Here is a 20,155-nt window from a genome sequence, read left to right as displayed (position 1 = left end):
GGAGAGATACAGAGCCTGCAGACCAGGCATTCAAAGGAGGAGTAGGCCTGCGTAGGAATGACAGAAGCAGGGACCCACTCCAGAAAGATCATAGCTGCTCCACCTCTGGGACCTTTGGCTCTGTGTTTGGAAAGGATCTTGTAGTCCCCAGGGAGGAGAGTGTCGAAACTTACGACAGAGCTGGCCATGAACCATATCTCAGTGAGAGCGAGGACATTCTGGTCAAGTTCATGGAGGCGGTGGCAGATGTCAGAGTAGTGTTTGATAGCAGAACGAGAGTTGAGAGTAGCGAAATGGAGCAGGTTATCACATTTGAAAGACTTCTGTGGTGGGGTATTATTATTATTTATTTCTTTGTATTTGTTTATAGCATAACCTTTACAAAAATACAGAATACGAAATAGAAAACAAATGTAGGACAAGATGAAATCAAAAAACAGTTGCATAATTTCGAATTATAAAAAATATCAAAGTACAAATATCAAGTCACAAGTCATATATCATTAAAAAAAATACAACACTCATTCATTAATACATTACATGTCATAAAACCCAACAAAAATAAAGACAATAATGCTCCATAACTCATCAATTAAACCAGAAACGTATAATACATACATAGACATAATAAAACTATACTTCATAAAACATAAAAACTTATTTGTATTAACAAATACATTGTCACTGCCTTGTTCACATCTCCTTTCAATGTCTCAAGCAGCACACTAAATGACTATAGCAAAAAAAAACAATTTAATAATAAAAAAGATATATTCATTTGTCTACATAAGGCTATATACTTGTACATTGTTATATTACTACAACCTGAGTATGCAAATCATTTCAAGCTCCATTTCCAGTAGCTGTCAATTTACAAATGTTACTCAGAAATCTGACCACTGCTAACTGCAGTGAAGTTCCCTTTCCATGCAGCATTTACCACCATAGCTTGTCAAGATTAGCATATTCTGGTTTATTAAAATGTTTTGAAATATTCTATACGCTCCTTTCTTAGGGTCGTACAGTCAATCAATACGTGCTCTAATGTTTCAACTACTCCTTCAGTGCCACAGAACCTACACAATGTTTAATGCTCTTTCCCTCTTTCCCATATAGCAGTAATCTCTCGGGTTGACAGACATTAAATCTGAAACGCATGAACGCTTGTCACAATCGCTTATCTGGAAACAGGGTCAAATATGGTTCCAGGATCCCCCACGCTTTGTGTGGAATACCAACTGCTTATATAAACAGATTTCCAAAAATTTTGCAACGGCAATACTCCTGTCCCGCCACTCGAACAGTTTTTCAACTTTAACAGGATTAAAGATTAGGAGGTCAGCTGATGCCCCTAGTTTATTTAGATATTCCAGGCATTCGACCTACAGATTTTTTTAGATAACCCGAGGCAGTGGTATCCCTACGATAACCACTTCCCAGTAGGTCACACAATGTACCTTTTGGGGTAATAATTAGATTCATGAATAGTGAGATCCTTCGCCACATGACCGTGTTTCCTGATGATACTAGACCTAGTTCGTAGCGTATTGCGACCAACGGAACACACTTGGGTAAGCATTTAAACACTGACCTTAATAGGCATACTTCATATTTTGGTAGTTCTTCAATTGCCCAGAGGGGGAATAAATTGAGACCATAACATAACTGGGGAATTATCTTATGCTTATAATAGCGCAAAGTCGTAAAAAGGAGAATTTCCCATATTTTGCATCTATTTCTTTAAGCTGTATCATTAATACACCTACCTTTCCTTCTAAATACTGCCTATAGTAAATTTTCTTCTTATCTCCATATACTCGATATCCTAAATATCGCATATGTGTTCTAACCGCCAATTTTACATGATTCAAGTACCATGTAAATGTGTGAGTATAGGGCCTGGGATGTAAGCGCAGAATCACTGTTTTTTTGCGTTGGTTAAAAGACAATTCGAAAGGGTACAGTCTCTAAATTTTACTCAACAAGCGTTGCAGCCCTCGCAGGGTCTGATCGAATAAAATAAAATCACCTGTGTGGGCTGCCCAACACATTTTTTACTCCTTCCACCACAGGGGGAGAAAAAGCATTGCCCTCTGGAACTGCATTAGCATCAGAGTCATATACATTAGTAATCGTAGGCACAAACACACAGCCTTGTCGAAGACCTTTGGTAGCATTTATGAGTGTGGATAGAGTTCCGCAGTTGTTAAGACAGACCTGCAACTTGGACCCCTCATGTAGATGAAACAATATCGAAAGCAAGTGGATGGCATACCAATTAGGCTTAGTTTTGCCCATAGCAGACTTCTATCCACCATATCAAATGCCACTGTAAGGTCAATTGAAGCGATGTAAATCAGAACACTATTTACCTTCCTGGCTTTTTCTTGCATGACATTCAATAATAAGCCCCCCACATCGGTACCCACTTGTTTCCTAAATCCAAATTGAAACCTAGAAAGGATATTATTTGCGTTTGCCCACGCCTGGATATGCTTCAGGACAAGACCGGAGAATATCTCAGAATCTGCGTCTAATAACGCGATCGGCCTGAAGTTTGTTGGGCATGACCGGTCGCCTTTCTTATATATTGGTACTATATAAGAAATATACAAGGATGCTGGAATATTATCTGAGTCCTTACTATATCTTTAAATAACAAAAAGAGGATCTTTGACCACAGCTCACCATTTTCTTTAAAGATGACATTTGCCAGGCCATTTGGCCCGGCGGCCCTAGATGGAGAGGCCTTCTGTATTAAGATTTTAATGTCCTCTAATGTTATGGCGAAGTTCCATCCGTTGCTAAGAATATGTTTAGGAAGCAGATTGTTGCATTTTACCGGGGAATATAATGTTCCAAAGTGCCCTTCCCATTGGTCCCCCGAAATAGCCGTGGTCAACCCAGTGGGATCTAAGGGAGAATTATGGTTTATCAATGCCCAGAATGATCTGGAAGTATTTTCCCTTAGGGCAAGAAGCATCCTTTCACCATCCCTCTGATAGATGGTGGCACGATGCGCCTTTGTCTTATTCTTCCATTTGTTATTTGCCTTTTTCTTTAGCGACAGCTTTTCCTTGATTGAAAGGTCCAATTTGCATATAGATCTAAGCTCCCTTAATCTGCAGTTCTTAAAGTGTCTCACTATCGCATCATAGGTGTGCACATGTTTTGTACTCCCATGAATAATTCCTGAGGGAGTCGCTGTGTTCTTAATAATGTTTTGTACATAATGACAGAAGACATCAGCTGTGTAGATGGGTTAGCTTCTTCCCAATATGTGTGGTATTAAAGTCTGACAAAAAGACTGCGTTAGTTTTACCCACATTGTCCCTATGCCAGACAATTCTTGTCTTAGCTGAATTCACCCGAAGGGCAGACAGACATGATCCCGGGTCGCTAAAGCCCAGTCCCCTCCAAATTTCAACTCCAAAGCCTTGTGGTGTCTACAGGCTGTGCCTGTTAGAGTACATTCCATTGCAAGTGTCAACAGCGCTTTCAAGAGAAATATATGGTCTATTATACTAGATTGAGCACCCCTAAACCACATACTGTGGTCTATAGTATTACTCAAGAGATCCCTAGCATTATGAAGGCCCCAGTCATCAAGAAAGTTTCCCCATAATAGACCATGTGCCATTTTCATGGTTGTCGCCATTTGTAATTCCACACCACTGATTTGATGACTCAGTATGAGCCCTGATTCTCCTCCAACACCCGCTTCTTTACTCTCTTGCCATGGTATTTCAACCTTAAAATCTCCCACCACCATAATCAATAGGTTCAGCCAAATTTCCTGACAATCATCCAGTAAACGTCCCAACAGGACCAAAGATTCTTTCAGGTCAAGCTTAAGACTTCAATATATGTTTACTACCAAGATGTTACATGAGCCAAAAGGATTATTGCCTTTACACAGTATCAGTAGTGCCAGGCACCACTTAGCAATCTGGAAAACCTTTAAGACAATTGGCCCCCATGTCCACTTGGATTGCAGTTAGAAGTCCCCCAACAGGTCTTCCTCACAGTCCCTTCGTAGCCAATACAGTGTGGTCTATGTAGCCATTCAAAACATAAGGCACGGTTAACCATGTTTCCTGGCAAACAAATAATAGAGCTTAACATTAAGCCTGAGCACATTTCGGGAGAATTCCTTAAAAACCAGTGACCCCTGGTATTCCAGCATACCAGGGGTAGGTCAACAAATGCGTTAACTATTGTGTTTTAATCCCTGCAATTGAGAGATGGAATCACATAGTGTCAGGGCAAGCCAACTAAGACTGGGATCATTTCACCCGCTCCTATCAGTGCACTTACCTTCGGTACCTTTAAAATCATTCTGATTACTATCCCTGGGTACATCCAGTTGTATCTTTGTTTCAAGTCCTAGGAAGCCCCGACTCACACTTTGAAGATTATAGCCAAATCTATGAAATGTCTCTGCCTCCCAAAGAACAGCCTCATATATATTGCGCGTGAGTAGAAGACTACCAGCACAAAGTCATATCTAGTGGGATGCACAAAGTCTACAAGTTTTATGTCACCCGAGGAAATCGGTTATAGGCTCAGAATTTCGTTGAATAGTGCCACAATTCTCCAACGATTTAAGGAGGGCAGGCCACCATAAGAAAACAAATGATGCAGCACAACACTGGGATTCTCAGGATATCGTGGGGGTTTCAGTTATAGTTCTTCCCCCAGAGTAGAAATTATAGGATTCCTTGCACTGTCTAATAAAGTGTTGATAGGTTGTGAGACAATCTGTGGCTGGATAAGTGGCTCATCCCACCGATCCTCCATTATCACACTTGCAGTTGCCATAGTATTTTTGATTAAGGATTTACCATGTCTGGATTGCACATTCGCAGCCTCTGGTGGTTCAATCAACAATGTTGTAGTCCCTCTGATATTGTCAGTTGTAACTTTCCCAATGGGTAGCTGTTCATTGGGTACCTCAGGATGTTCATCCAACATTATTTTCCTGACTCTTCTTATGATCCGTTCCATCACTGTGCCCCCCCTCCTTGATCTTCAGCTCATGTTTATCCCTACTGTTGATATGATGTTCACTCGGACCCTCCATCACACCTACATCCTTTCCAACTGGATGAACAGGGGTAATTAGACAGTTTTCCAACCCCGGGCCATTTGACTGTACACACTTATTATCACCCGTGATACGCAAATAGTTGGCTTAGTACCTCCCATTTCAATTTCACGTTGTACCTCAGTCATAGCGTCTTGAAATGAACCATCATGTGATAGCGTTGTCATTATAGTATCGGTGTTGCCTGTCAAATCTATGGCAGGTTTCCTTGGGAAGAAGTTTAGTAGGCTGCCCTTGGCATGCTGGTCCATAGGGGGTAAAGGGGAACCTTCATTTACTTTCCCTCTAAAGATCTTAAGTGACATCCTTATTCTTCAGATTATCTTTAATGGAGTCTTCCACCAGTGTTCCCCCCTGCCCCCTTACATATGATATCCTCAGCATCCAGATTTTTGTCCGTATGTGAGGTGGCAATATCTTCTTTGATTCAATTTCACCAGTTATTCTTAGCGCCTTTATTCACACTTTCCCTAGCTTCACTTTGTTTTTATTAGTTTTTTTATAATTGTTTTGCACCTCATTAGTTTTTAAAGCCAGACATCCGTACCTCCCACCATTATTCCCTTTACGAGGCTCTTTTTCTATGGGATCATCTGAGGTTTTTGTCGATTCCATTGGCACTTGTGTAGGTATTGTGGGCGGTAATGCATTGTTATCCACGGTAACCACCTCCCCAGAGTCAGACTCTGGGTCACTATTTATTCCAATTGAATAGCATGTCACTTTCCCATTGTTGACATGAGTACAATTTCATAGTTCTACTGCTGTAATTGGACTCTTAAACAGTGTGGTATGTTGCAGCAATTTCCGGAAGAATATGGCTGGTTAATGTTTCATCAGACCCCTCCTCCCAACAATCACTCCGTGTTGGATCCTGTGCCAGGGTTATTTCCCACTCAGCCTCTTTACCTGAGGGATAGTGTGACAATGCCAATATATATATTTATTAATGTGATACAGTTTGTACAAACGTAAAAAACTTTACACATATTTAAACCAATAAATTATTTTAAAAAATTACAAAATTTAAAAAATGTACAGAAAAAACCATTATATACCTAATATGCACATCAATTGAAATCATTGAAATCATTCCTTCATTAATTAAAACAACTGGATACACATAAACGTACATTCCGGCCAGGAAGACACACTTGAACACAATTCAGATTAACATACTCACATTCTAAAGATTTAAACAACCATTAACTAAAGAAGAGAGGCTCTCTGAGCACCAGGGGCCACCCTAGAACTTATTTTCATGCAAGTAGAGGCCTCCCGCCACACCTGGAAAAGTGCTAAATGCAGTTTGGAGTTGAGTATTCACACACTGATTCCAGAAATCCGCCTGTTCTATGAACTCTGGATTATGGACAAACACACCTAGATATTTAATACACTTTATTCTCATCCTGGGGCATAATGTTAGGACATGACGAGCAGTTTCCGGTTCAGTAGAGAGTTCACATATTCTACAATACCTTTCTGCTACCACTAAACCCATTCCCGGACCTCTAGCTGCGAAAACAGGCAAATAATTGAAGCGTAAGAGTAGAATAAAACACCTCAATTGGTCCGACGTGCACAGATTTAAGTAGGGCTGCACCTTCATAAAGGTATAAAGAACACGTGATAAAGTTGGAGCTTTTCAAACTTTCAAGATGGATAAAGTTATTCTGCCAGTCCCACAGATTCAAGCGTCTGCGCATGCCGGCAAACAGACGCTCAGTTTCCCTGCCCCATTCAGGAGACCAGCTAATTTCTTCAATCAAGGCGTTCATCTGTGTTTCCAGTGCTTTTTGTCTGCCAGCCACTAAGTCCTCCTTTATGGTCAAGAGAAGCCTGTTTGTAGAATTATTATTAAGCCGAATGTAAAATTCCACCCGCTTTCTCAGAACAATAGCCCATAGAGAGGTGATTCCAAGTTCCAGCCTAATCATGGCCATAGGGATGCATTGGGGGAGGCCTAGGATTTTCCTCCAGAACCTACCCTCCACAAGTTGTAGCCATCCCAGATTCATATTAATAAGGGGGTCAAGACCATACGTGACCATGGCAACCAAACATTGGACGTACAATCGGCGTGCTGCCCAAATTGAAAAACCACTCTGTTCGTGCGTGAACTTATATATTAGTGCTGTAAGTTGGGCAGCTTTGGTTCTGCGCACCTGGATGCATGTGGAATCATTTCCTTTGTGGTCAAATTCTACACCTAAATATTTGTACGTAATTTCATTCGGTCCCACAATCATGCGAGGCCTGGCCACTCTTCCAGCAGAATATAATAGGAGGTTTGTTTTACTGTGGTTTATGACGAGTTCATTGGCCTCAGCATAACACCATAACTGCTCCGCGGACCTTAGGATCCCACTAAAAGTGTGGTCTAGGCTCACTAAGTCATCCGCGTACGCCAGTATAGGACAGTGGCAGGAACCTATCTTTGGGGGACAGTTATTAATCCCCTGCAAACATTCAGGTGCATCAGATGCAAACAAGTTATAGAGCGTGGGGGCCGTCACACACCCCTGCTTTACGCCTCTCAACTGCGAGATAGATTTAGTCACGGCACCTTTATTGTCAAGCCGCACTTGTATAGTATTGTTCGTATGCAGGAGTTCCAGGTAATAGAGCAGGTATTGAGGGCAGTCCAATTTCCTCAGTTTATTCCACAAAAGGGTACAGTTTACAGAGTCAAAAGCTGCCCTGAAATCCACATAGAGTGCATATAACGGCGGGTTAGCACGAACCAGGGCTTTCGACCTCAGTGCATTCATAACAAACAAATTATGAGAGGTCGAATATCCAGCTCGAAAGCCACTTTGGAATTTATCTAATACACCCGCACCTTCAGCCCATTTCTGCAGTTCTTTAAGTATAAGAGCAGCAAACAATTTACCGGTGCAATGCAGCATAGAGAGCAACCGATCATTCTCGGGTTCAGATCTGTTGCCCTTTTTAAAAATTGGTATGAGGATGGCGGCCTGCCAAGAAGTAGGAATTTGACCCTCGGTCAATATTTTTCCAAATAGGATTTTAAGGAGGCCAGCCCGGAAAGGGGGATTGTTTCTCAACACCACATTGGAAAGGCTATTAGGCCTGGGGCACGTGACGAATTTAATTCTTCGATTCTCCCTTGCAGCTCCTCAATAGAAACCCCGAACAGGGGGCATAGGGGTTTTGTAAAGATGGGACAATAGCTCTTGTTACTCATGCCACCGTTCCGACTTTCCAAATAGGCAGTCCATTCGGCACTACCTATAGGGTTCACCATATAGGTGGTCTTTTTCCTCTTAGCCTCCCCCAGGACAGACCAGATTTTCCGGGTATTCTTACTACATAGGGTTCTAACCATATACTGCCATCTCTCCAGTTTCCTTTGCCTTTTGTGTATTTTGAACCATAATTGGTAATTAGATTTCAATTTCCGCGTTTTAGTGGCTAAGGTATCTCTAGAGTGGAAACCCTTTCTGACAAGTTGGATGTCGCCTCTGAGCTTACGCTTCCTGTCTCTTATAGCTCGGTCGTAGGTGATCTCTTTCGGTACCTTCCCCACCATCAACCGAGCTTTACAAGAACCATGCATACCAGAAACATCACTTATCCACTTCTCAATTTGTTCAGGTGACATTTGGTTAAACTGCTTGATCTGTTTTGTCCCCCATTCCCCAGTTGCCTTAGAGGCCTTAAATACATTCTGCATGGACCAGGAAATGAGATTTAATGAGTGGTTTACTATCAGATCACCCAGGTTAGCCTCACGCTCCAAAGGGGCGGAGAACCCCAGACTCATAATCAGGGGATCATGATCACTCCATTCGCTTTCCTTGACCATCATATCTAAGACAATGGATGCAACCTCCGCAATGGTGAAAATATAATCAAGGGTACTCCCAGACCTCCCATTACTCAAGGTATGCTTGCCAGGCCTATCGCTTCCTGTTCGCCCATTAATTATTTCAAGATCCCAGCATTCGAAGAAGCCCCTCCAGCAAACCCCCTCCCTATCAGTAAATGTATGCTTCCAAAGGCTTTCATGACTTAAATGCATGTTATTACCAGTGCCATCCCCACAATTAATCTGACAATTTAGATCTCCAGCCACAATAACAAGATATTTCTCATTACTCAGTTTCCAATTGCCCAGGAGTTCGTGCAAATCTTCTTGGATATAGTCTCTATACTTAGCACCAGGGGGGTTATATGTGTTTATTACCAACAATTCTTCCCATATAGTTTTTATCCTAAGGGACACTGCCACCGCACATATAAAATTGTTACTACCCAATGGGATAATTTTGCTTTGGATCTTATTTGAAACCCCAATGAGTAAACCCCCATTAGGGCGTCCACGCGGCCCTTTGTGGGCCAAGATATGGTGCATAGAATAACCGTCTATGGCCGTAGGAGACAACAACCAAGTTTCTTGCAACAAAACAATAGGATACTTATTAATAAGGGCAAGAGAGCCTTTATCGGTGAGAAAATGTTGGTGGCCGTGAGTATTCCAACTCAATAAAGAATAATCTCATGTCTGTTGTAATACCATAGGCAGCAAATCTGCCAGCCATTTCAAAGTGTTCTGAATGTCAGCCATCTGAACCTTCTTTGTCGATAGTTGAGCTGGTCTACAGCCCTTATTCTTAGATGCCACACATTCCTCACTAGGGAGGGCGGGGTCTTCCTTCTCCTTTTTGGCATCAACCTCCATACCCACCTGCGTTAAACAGTCCTTATGGGTCCGGATCAATTGGGCTGAAGCCAGAACACGACAATGTAGGGCTGTAACATTAGGGTTACATACCCTAAGTGGTTCCACGAAGGAAAAGTCTTCTGAGCGTATAACACGCAACTGTGGGATCAGATGTAATTTGGACAAGACCTCAGATCTGTTCAGCCACTTGTCCCTTTTCTTTTGATTTAGATTTTTAATGCAGATTTTGCTTGCATTGGGGTCATCTAATTTCATTTCCACTAGAGGTTCCCGATGCTCCTCTTCCTCAGCTCTCCCGTTCATATAAGGTGTTGAGCATTTTGTGGATTCACCGATTATGCTGGCCAAAAGTTCTAATTCTGCGTCTTCCAAGACCGTACTTGTGGCATCCTGGGTTTGTATTTGGGATTATCCAGCTTGTCAGAGTCCCAGATCCTTTTTTCGTGCGCTTCTTTGCTTTCCGGGACCCTTTTTTTTGCTTTTTTAGAAGGAACAGCAGGCACATTAGTGGCTGGTAACGGGGAATCAATTTCAACCACCGCATTTTTAGCGGCTTCCCGTTTCAATTGCTGACGTTGCTTTTTATTCAGATGAGTTTTCTCACTGGCCTCATCAAGCACCCCCTGATTACACTTTTCCAGTGGAGCCACAGGTTCAGGATCCCCCATTGGTGCAGAGAGTGTTCGTGGCACCCGCTCCATATTCCCATTCGGGTTGGGTAGCCCTAGCTGGACAATGGAGTTTGTGTGGATCCTCCCGCACAGTTTTAGTAGAATCTTTAACGCAAATTGTACGGAAGCCATAGATGCCTGCAATTCAACTATAGCTGTGCTATTTAGGCCTTCAAGGGCCCCGCACACCCCCTATCAGAGTGTTCCAGCACCTCAGGATCTATGAAAAGATTAGGGGAGGCTGATAGTCGCCCCATGGTAGGTACTACTGGTGAGATAGGGGTGGGGTGAATAGGGTGAATACCTGACAGGTTTGAGGTTGAATTATCCGTTTGTTTGGGGCTTTGTGTCCCTCCAACCCTCTGCGGATCCTCATCTGCAGGGTTCAGGACCTGCGCTTCTACCACTATTGGGCTTTTTTTTGCGGGTGTAGGGGGCCTATTTACTGTGGCCACCGATTTTTGAATGGATAAGCATAAGTCCAATAGTGAATTATTATCAATGTCATTAAAGTTAGAAGAGTCAAAAGCTCCACTGTTATTATGTGGGGATGAGCGATTCCCATCTTCAGATGCAGTTCTATCCACAAGGGGGGTCACTTTTGGAGTGCTTTTCCCAAACATGGCCGGGATAGTTTCTTTGTCCAGTACATCACCCACCCCTTTTATCATACCGTTCTTTGCAACTTTGGGGGGTGGTTTCACAGTTTTTTCCAAATTTCCGTTCCGCAAATTATACCTGGAATTCGCAGATTTTGTTTTAGTCATTATGCTTTTGGTCGACATCGTTATACTCTGATCCCGTATAAGCACCACGGTCCGTATCAGAAAAATGATATAAATAGTGATGTGTAAGTGCCGCCAATCTTATGTGGACACCCACTCCGTGTGTTTTACAGTCCACTAGCACTGTTACAACCGGATGGGATCAAAAAGGGAATACACCCTCCGCAGTCTCCCATCCTATAGTGAATAATCACAATAACACATTTACAAATGTTTTCTCCTTACACCCCCGGACTCCCGCACAAAGCCGTCACTGCTTGCCTCGTTGGCAGCTCCTGCAGCTCCACAGCTCCCACAGGGTTCCAAACCGACCACCGCGTCTCCACCACGCGGCACCTCCTCCAGGCACATAGTAGGGTGGATTTAGGTTTGGGTTTAAAGAAAAAGGTACTTACGAGTCCCAGGTTACTTTGCCAACCTGCACTTACTAACTAGCACAGCAGTGCAATACCGTCACTCCTCTCCACCAATAGGGAAGAGGGGGGGAGGCGAGCAGGGTGGGCCGGCGGGTGGCCAAGGCGGGTGGGTAAGGAGAGGCAGAACCCTCTATGCCTCTCTATTCTCTGCACCACCTCTTCGCCCCCTGTGGAGCGCCTCTAAGCATCCTATCCGCTCGCCACACGCCGCTCGTCGCTCACTGATCACAATTCCTGATTCTCTGTTAGAGGAAAGGACCTCTGTGCGTGAATACGTGGACAGTCAAGCCGCACCGTTTCCAAAGCAGAACTTCGTCACGGCCGCTTCCGACAGTCCGTCCGTCCGTGTTTAATATTTGTGTTGGGATCACTGAATCTGACTCCAGTCGTCCCTTCGATCAATAGGAAGCTATCAATATCCGGAGGCGGTGTACCCGTCTCCAATGCATGGTCAATTCCCTGCATTGGGGACTGTGCACATTTTGAATTATTGGCATCCCCAGTTTCAATTAACAATATAGATTCTTCTCACACTCCCTCGTTGAGATTCAGCATTGCAATGTCCATAAAGGACGGTGGAGATGGGGGAGGGGTAATGTGCCTCACACGGGGTTAAATACAAGCAGGGCTGACAGGATATCATCGTATTGCCATACCCCTGCCATTGTTTCCCTTCTAGTAACTGGGCCAGTCCTGTTGTATGTATATTTAGCGTGTTTGGTATGCTTCATAACAAATTCAATGCATTTACTACCTGTTTCCCTTGAACACAACACGGGCTACAGGCAGACCACTAACAAACAGTACCTTCTACCACTCTCAGAAACTCCAAGAGTGCAGTTATATTCCCAGGCAATCCTAGTTAAGTATCTCAACTTTCCATTTCTAACTCTAACGCTGCTCCACATATAAAATAGAGTAATTGATTCCCCTTAGCCGCAGTCCCGCTGAACAGCCAAACAGCCAGACACTTACGTACACTTCCGGGGGGTGTGCGGTGCATGCGCCCGGAGGTAATGTAGAGGCTGAAAGCCAATGACCGAACTAAGGGAACGAGACTGCAGGCGGGGCTGAAAGCAGAAAAGAAGCGCGACTTAGGAGGCACACAAACTAGAAGTGTCGAGCGAACACAAGTCCCAAGTCACAAAAGCAATCCAGGGACAATTACTGTCAACAAAGAAGTCTGTATTTACTTAATTATTAAGCAGAAAGTTTCTCCGTCCAAGAGCGTTTAAGCAGCACGGCAACTTCTCCACACCGACGGCCTCAGATATCACAAATGGCTTAGGTGATTCAGGCGTTCTATAAGAGGGGCAGCCAAACAGCCAGACACTTCCGTACACTTCCGGTGTGCGCGCCCACAGGTAATGTAGAGGCTGAAAGCAAATGAGCAAACCAAGGAGCCGGGACTGCAGGTGGGGTTAATTATTAAGCAGAAAGTTTTTCCGTCCAAGAGCGTTTCAGTAGCACAGCAACTTCTCCATGCCGACGGCCTCGGATATCACAAATGGCTTAGGTGATTCAGGCGTTCCACAAGAGGTGCAGCCAAAACAGCCAGACGCTTGCATACAGTTCCTGTGGTGGGGTTTGAGGTACGCCCGGTGGAAGTGGTAGAGGGGCCCGAGAGTGGACAGAGGTGGTAGGAAGGAGATGGCATAGTAGCCAGAGAGGGGCTGGTAAGAGTGGTAGAAGGAAAGACATTGATAAGACGCGGGAGACGCCTATCGAAAAGGTGGAGATCGGGCAAAGAGCCGTGGACCAAAACGATGCCATTCAGATAGATGTTAATGATGGTGGTGGAGGAGTGGAAGGAGACAAAGAGGGCCTCCCACTAAAAGCCACCATTAATGAGAGGGGAGGAGAAAGGAGAGAGACGATATGGGGGGGTCCATAGGTCAGAAGAGGGAACAACGAAGAGGATGTCAGTGAGAGACTGTCTGGAAGAAGCACTGATGTATGCTTCAGTGATAGGGAGGCCTGGATTGAGCTTCTTCCTTCCAGACTTAGTCAGAGGGGTAGGATAGGAGATAGAGTAGCACAGTAGAGAGCACCTTAAAGGGTGCGAAGAGGAGGGAGGGGAGAGTGAGAGCGGAGGAAGCACAGCTAACAAATAGCTTGTCTAGAGAATCCAGGTGTCCTAAGCAATGTTGATGAATGTCATAATTATAGATCAACTGGCCATCAGACAATATTCCCCACTTAAATGCTTTTGGTAGAATGTCTAACCACTGCCTCCAGACCTCCACACAAACAGAAGTGGTTGACAAACTAACTGCAACATCACAATTTGTCAAGGATTCAGATGAGTTGGCTGTTGTTTATCAACCAAAATTGCTGAAATCATTCTCCCCCCTGTAGACTGGTACTTGCTACGAGGTTGCCTATGAGGTAACTCATGATTATAGAAGATGGAGCAGGTGGGCTGATTTTCGATCATATATACATTAGGTTGTGGTATGATGGTGGACATTTGAATTGCTTTAATTTTGTTTTATGATTTGGCTTCTTATGCATTTCTTAATATTTCCATTTGTGATTTCATAAAATGAATGACAAATAAAAGTTAGCATAAAAAAAAGGAAATTACTTTGAACATGTGTACAAGAGTAGAAAGAGCGCAGGGAGAATGAACATAATGTATGGAGGTCGCCCTACTAGTTAGAGCTGATATTAGCTAATATGTATAGAATCTATAGAGCACCAACACATCCGGTGTTAGTACTCTATAAAAGGGTTGAACAAGTGAGTGGGATGATTTCTAAAGCCCTAAATTCCCTCTTGGCACTGATCATAACTGCAGCAGGAATGTAGAAATTAAATTAGTTGGGGAGGGTCAGGATCTCAACAAAGACCTGCACTGAAAGGGATTTGGTTTTAGCTTCAGGGAGGCAGGGAGCCTTTTCCACCACTTGGATGCACAAACAGAGAAACTACAGCCACCACACGACAACCAGGGAACCTTGGTTACAGCCAGAAATCCTTGGCTGGTTGACCTAAGTGTTCTAAAAGGTGAATCATGGTGTATGAGGGACCCAAGGACGATCAGGTGGAGCCCCAGAGGTATTTATGCACAATGCCTAAAATCTTGAAGGTAATTCTGTCCTTTACCTCAAGGCAATAGACAAAACACTGACCTGTGATAATATGGTAATTCTTCCTTACACAAGCAGTAAATCGCAGGGTGGTGTTTTGAGTAACTCGCAATCTCGTTACGCTGGTCAGGAGGTGTGCAGCATATAAAGATTTGCAATAATCTAGTTGGGAGTTGGGAGTTTACAACATCTCCCACCACTGCTGTAAGGCTTAACTTGCAAGAAACATTGCCCACTTCAAGGTACATTTTTCTCCATTTGGTCTCCAATGCTCCAATGCTCTCGATCAGTATCTATGAACTTTAAGGGTGTCTGAAAACCACAGAGGGTTTCCCTTTTTCAGTTTTACAAAAACATTCATTACAAGAGATTGGTAGCATCTAATCACCATAGTGTCCAGCTCATCACAGTTAGGGTGGTTAAGTGGGGTGGATTGGAGAGCAGTGAGTAACTGGGTGAGAGAGACTCTGGTGATGTTTTTAATTGATTGATTGATTGATTGATTGATTGATTGAAAAGTGAGGGCTTGAGTCTTTCAACAGGTATTTTAATCTCAAAAGGGATGTGGTCATGGTAGGTCCAGGTCCTAAACCATATCTTATATCTAAAGTGTGGCTAAAGTGTGGCTGTGATTCTGTGTTGAGACAGAAGAAGCCATAGGTAGATTAAAGGTTTTACATACATCTGAAAAAGCACGGGAGAGCGAGCCAGAAGCGATATCTCGGTGAATTCTAAATTCCATAATAAATAAAAGTTGGTGGTGTTGGCGGGTTATAGGGCCCAAAATGGTTTGCAGCTGCTGTCTTGATATAGTCATGCTGCATGGATGCCATGATAGTGCAATGACAAGGTGTTCCCGCTGAATAGGATTTCAACAGGTTATAGCAATTGTTACCCTTATGTCTCTTCCCCTTTCTTGCACACCCAACAGAGCATGCTCGTAGCGAGAGAGCCTCTTTTCATTCCGCCTTCCTGAGCTTGGGCGCCTGGCTAACTGGTGTTCGGGCTCTAGGTGGCAGGCCATCATCCTTGGCAGTTTGGGAGATGAAGTCTATCTAACTTTCTGTGGCCATGCTAGTCCGTGAGCCCTTCTCCCGTCCCCAAATAGCGGGATAGGCACAGGATACGGCCTGAAGAATTAAGCTGGGATCATGCAGCCCCTGGCCCAATTAGGAGGGAAAGTTAGGAAAATAAACAGAAAGACACAACACACCAGTGTGTGGAAATATGTTATTTAATTGGATAGATGTTTGTGTTTACTGGAAACTTACCTGTTGGCTTACTTCATGGACTGTACCATCCAGCCCCACCGGGGGCAGGGTGGCTGAGGGGGCTGGATGGAACTTTGTTGAAAAAAGAACAATGGACTGTCCTCCCCTGTCAAGGAATGCATTGGGCAGAGGAGAGAACATGGAACCTAGAAAAAGGAGAGGACAGCAGGCGGTTTGATTAGCTACCTGGGGGGCATGGCTACGAGCAGCTTCCTGCGGTAAAAAGGACTTTGCAAGCCAGGCTGTGTAGGCCAGGTGGGTGGCTCCAGATAGATAGGAGGGGTCTGTTTTGTCCGTTTAACCACCCAAGGATTCCTCCATGACCCCATGCAGGGAGGGTAACCTACTTGAGCAGATCTTGATAAAGAAAATCAGCCCAGGGTAAAGGACGAAATTTGAGGTTCAATTAGAGGGCAACAGTTTCAGTTATATAATGTTTGATAGTGGATAATAATAAACAAAGGGTCGTCTTTGAGGCAAATAAAATCCACCCTGGTGTCTATCTGAAGTGATTACAGCAGTAATGAGTAAGAACTGAGGGGGTAACCCATCTCCTGCTGTGTAGGAAGAATTGAACATTGGTCCTTAATTTGCAGGTTGCCAACTGCCCCTCTTGATGTCGCTGGTCTGTGGGGAGGGCGGTGGTAGATGGTCCCTCCCTGGAAGTTAAGAAGCTGGCACAAGCCACCAGGACAGGGTAAGAACACCAGGGCTACAACCAGCTGTGGTGATGAATAATTAAAAGGAGGGTCCGTGGTTGAGCGGTGGTCTCTCCTCTGAAGAAGACATTACAGTGAAGCTAGAACCTTCGTTCTGTGACGTCGGGCTGTCTTTCTTGGACACAATGCTAATGGAGTTAGTTACATTTCAATACCTGGATGCTTGCTACTTTGCTGTAAAGTTTGAAGATTCAATATGATAATTTAAAGATACAACAAGCTGCCTGGCGATCATGTGCAAAGAGCAGTGTGTTTAAGGCATCCTCCTGCGACACTGCGGGTAGTTTTCTCTCGTCATTTCTTTCCTGATAATACATATATGAGTATAGAAGGTTAAGGCAGTAGTTGACACCCTTAAACATATCACATATTTTCATGTGCACTCAAAGAAACAATTCATATCTCTTGTGACTGTAAAGAGGTACTCTTGCATTCACTGGAGTTATCCCAGAAAAAGTGGCTGACTCTGAGGCACTGTAGACTCCACTCGGTTAGAGAGCCACGTGCCTGCTCATATGCCCTAAAGCTGGGCTGAGGAGGGACTACTAGCTCAATGTTTTATGAAACCACCTAAAGCTGCAGGGTTTTGCAACCTGTGGCTCCAGATGTTTTGTCCTACGACTCCCATGATCCCTCACCATTGACTTTGATGGTGAGGGAAGATAAGAGTTGTAGTCCAAAACATCTGGTGCACCAAAGGTTGCAGACCCCTACCTTAAGGGATAGAAACTGACATAGGTTTTGTAAACTGGGTAACTTACCATTCTCTGCCTCCATTGTATCTGTGAGGTAGCCAATCTCCTCATTGATACGTTCTTCCAGGCTCCGCTTACCCATGCCAAAGTTCCTCAGAGTTGATAAGGCAAATCGCCTCTGTTGCTTCCAGATGTGCCCATTTGAATTTATAAGACCTGAGGGTGCAACAGTGAAATAAAATATCAAAAATTGTCTTTTTTCGGAGAAACAACAGTAACCATTTATGTATACATATTTTTTGTAAGAGACCAAAAGCAACAAATAAAATAGTTGATTACTTTGTTGTATTCATGCACATTTCGAAATAGCTGAAATATTTAAGTCAAAGGCTACTTAATTTTTAGAAATAGAAAGCCATAACGCAACCTTTTCCTGTTTCCTGGATTTTTTCAAATTCTTCTGCCCTAAAGCCACAGAGCAGTCATGTATGTTGTGTTCCTTCTTCATCAACTTCAGCTTCATCTTTGCTGAATTGGCAGCATTCATCATTTGTATACAGGTATCAAAAATGAATTTGCTTTGCTTTACCCTCAAGTGACTTTTTCCACAATTTAAGAAAAAGATACTTTACAGATATCAAGTGATGCTGCTGCTCATTACACTAGGCCAGTCAACATGGATTACCACTGTCTGTGTGCTGTTGTCTGGCACAGTGATTTTTCTGTGACATCATACGCTTGAAGGTTCTGTGATGAGAGATCCTTGAGGCAGACGGCCTCCCCGTGGGATGTCACTTCATCCACCAGTTCAGGCATCTACCAAGCAACTCACTAATGCAGCCAGCTTCCCCCCACCTATCCATGCATCCATTAACCTCCATACACCAATCCATCGGGCCTCGACCCATGCATGCACCGGCCCATCTCTCTATCCATGCACCATCTTACTAATTCATCCATGAATTCACTCACTCCTTCATCTACTCGCCCACCCACTCACTCCTCTGTCCACCCATCACTCGTCCATTCACCCACTTAACAGCCACTGAAATGTAGCTTGCCCCCTCAATTGTCCGCCCATCGACTCAGTCATGCATCAATCCACCACCTTTTCCTCTCACCCAATCACTCACCAACTCCCCCATCTATACATTTCGAGTGAAGTATATTATGTGGGATCCAGAAGGACGTGCAGCTACTGGAGCATCACGCTAGCCGCTTTAAGGCACACCAGGTCTAAATCGTGTTTTTACATTTCATTTTGCTGTTTTAGCATTTTATCTTTATACGTATGTGCAAATCTAATATGTATCAACTGGCCAGTCTTCAGTGCTCACCTCATGCACCTGTTACGACGAGTAGGCTGGACAGCAGGCTGCAAGACCTAATTTGTGGTGATATTGCTAGGGTTAGTAATTGCGGCTGCAAATTCTATGCACACGTAGCCCTAGTATCCAAGAAAATGCTGGTGTAAAGGTGATGCATGCTGTGGTTAATTTAGCAGTTTCTGTTTCAGATGAACTATACATCTGTAAATCAGGGTTAAAGGGCGTTGTGTGTGATGTGTTCTATTTGATATCTAAATCTGATAAAATGTATATTGTACATATTCTTGGGCATGGTTTTTGGAGGCCTCCTTTGGGCCGTTGAGAGAGACAGAGTTTAGAATTGTAGCCCACTCCTGATCTTGTATTCATCACCAGTTACTTTCCTTTTCAGCTAGTCTAGGAGCAGGATGGATGGAGTGCTCATCCTCCCTGGACTGGTGGTGGGTGCTGTGAGAAACCGGAGGGTTTCTCACCTGCTAGTCCCCGGGGATCCCTCTCTCTCTCATGTGGCCAGGGCACAGCCATAGCCTTTGGATCCAGACCCTGGGGTTGGACCAGTGCAGGAGGGTCACCTGGGTGAGGGGTCTTCGGGGAGTGGCAATGAGGGTGAGGCAGCTGATGGATAGATGCCTGATTCCCCCCTATTTTGTTTATCCAACCCATCCTATTTTTTAGGATTCACCGAAGACCCAACTCCCCCACCCACTTTTACCCAAACACTGGGCCGAGGAAGAGGGTGAGTGAGAGTAACAACATTAAGTTTCACACATCGTACTGGACCTGTCCCGCTAACCGGGTCAGGAAAAGTCAGGCACTTGACTCTAGGAATATACACCTGATACAAATTAGCTCTCCTCACACAAATAAAATGCAGAACCCTAAGACACACTCTGATCAAAGTGGAAAACGTGTACGGGCAGTACTTCCAGGACTAAGGCAAAGTTACTGGAGCAGAACGACGGACCAAGGGGCAAGAGCAGCGGGTCGCAAACCCCAAGAGTTCCCTACCAGAGGTTGTTGCCACCAACAGGCCGTGGAAAACACGTGGAGAAGGCCAGGTCCCACAAATGAAGACTGCATTGTGTTTCAAGGACACCAGCGACCCTCCCCAGTGAACGGCAGAGTTGGGGAGGCGAGGCCAAGCATGTGGTACTAACCTTGACTTGTGAATTGGATATCGTAAAACCAATAAAGAGATAAACACAGCCGGTGAGTTGGCAAGTGACCTAAAAGACCGGTGTGTGTTTTGAAGTTGAAGTAGCAACATTATATCACAAGTGAAGACTGCATGCATGTGGGTGAGACGTGAGGAAAGGCGGACCTGTGAATGAACTTTCAAGTAAAAGACAGCTGCAAAATC

The 20,155-nt window shown here is 44.1% G+C and overlaps 1 protein-coding gene across 1 annotated transcript in view; it reads right to left on the bottom strand.

Annotated features, from left to right (window-relative positions):
• Nucleotides 1-20,155, bottom strand: part of LOC138545458 (cytochrome P450 2J2-like) — a 794,499-nt gene that overhangs the window by 468,566 nt on the left and 305,778 nt on the right. Inside the window, exon 3 of the mRNA XM_069642070.1 lies at nucleotides 17,534-17,683. Within this exon, the coding sequence (XP_069498171.1) occupies nucleotides 17,534-17,683 (150 nt within the window). The remainder of the gene's footprint in view (nucleotides 1-17,533; nucleotides 17,684-20,155) is intronic.

The sequence above is a fragment of the Ambystoma mexicanum genome, chromosome 1q, assembly GCF_040938575.1.
Source record: "Ambystoma mexicanum isolate Mex_15411 chromosome 1q, UKY_AmexF1_1, whole genome shotgun sequence".
In the NCBI taxonomy this organism is placed as follows: Eukaryota; Metazoa; Chordata; class Amphibia; order Caudata; family Ambystomatidae; genus Ambystoma; species Ambystoma mexicanum.
Note: the sequence above shows the minus strand (reverse complement) of the source record. Positions and strands in the feature narration are given on the sequence as shown.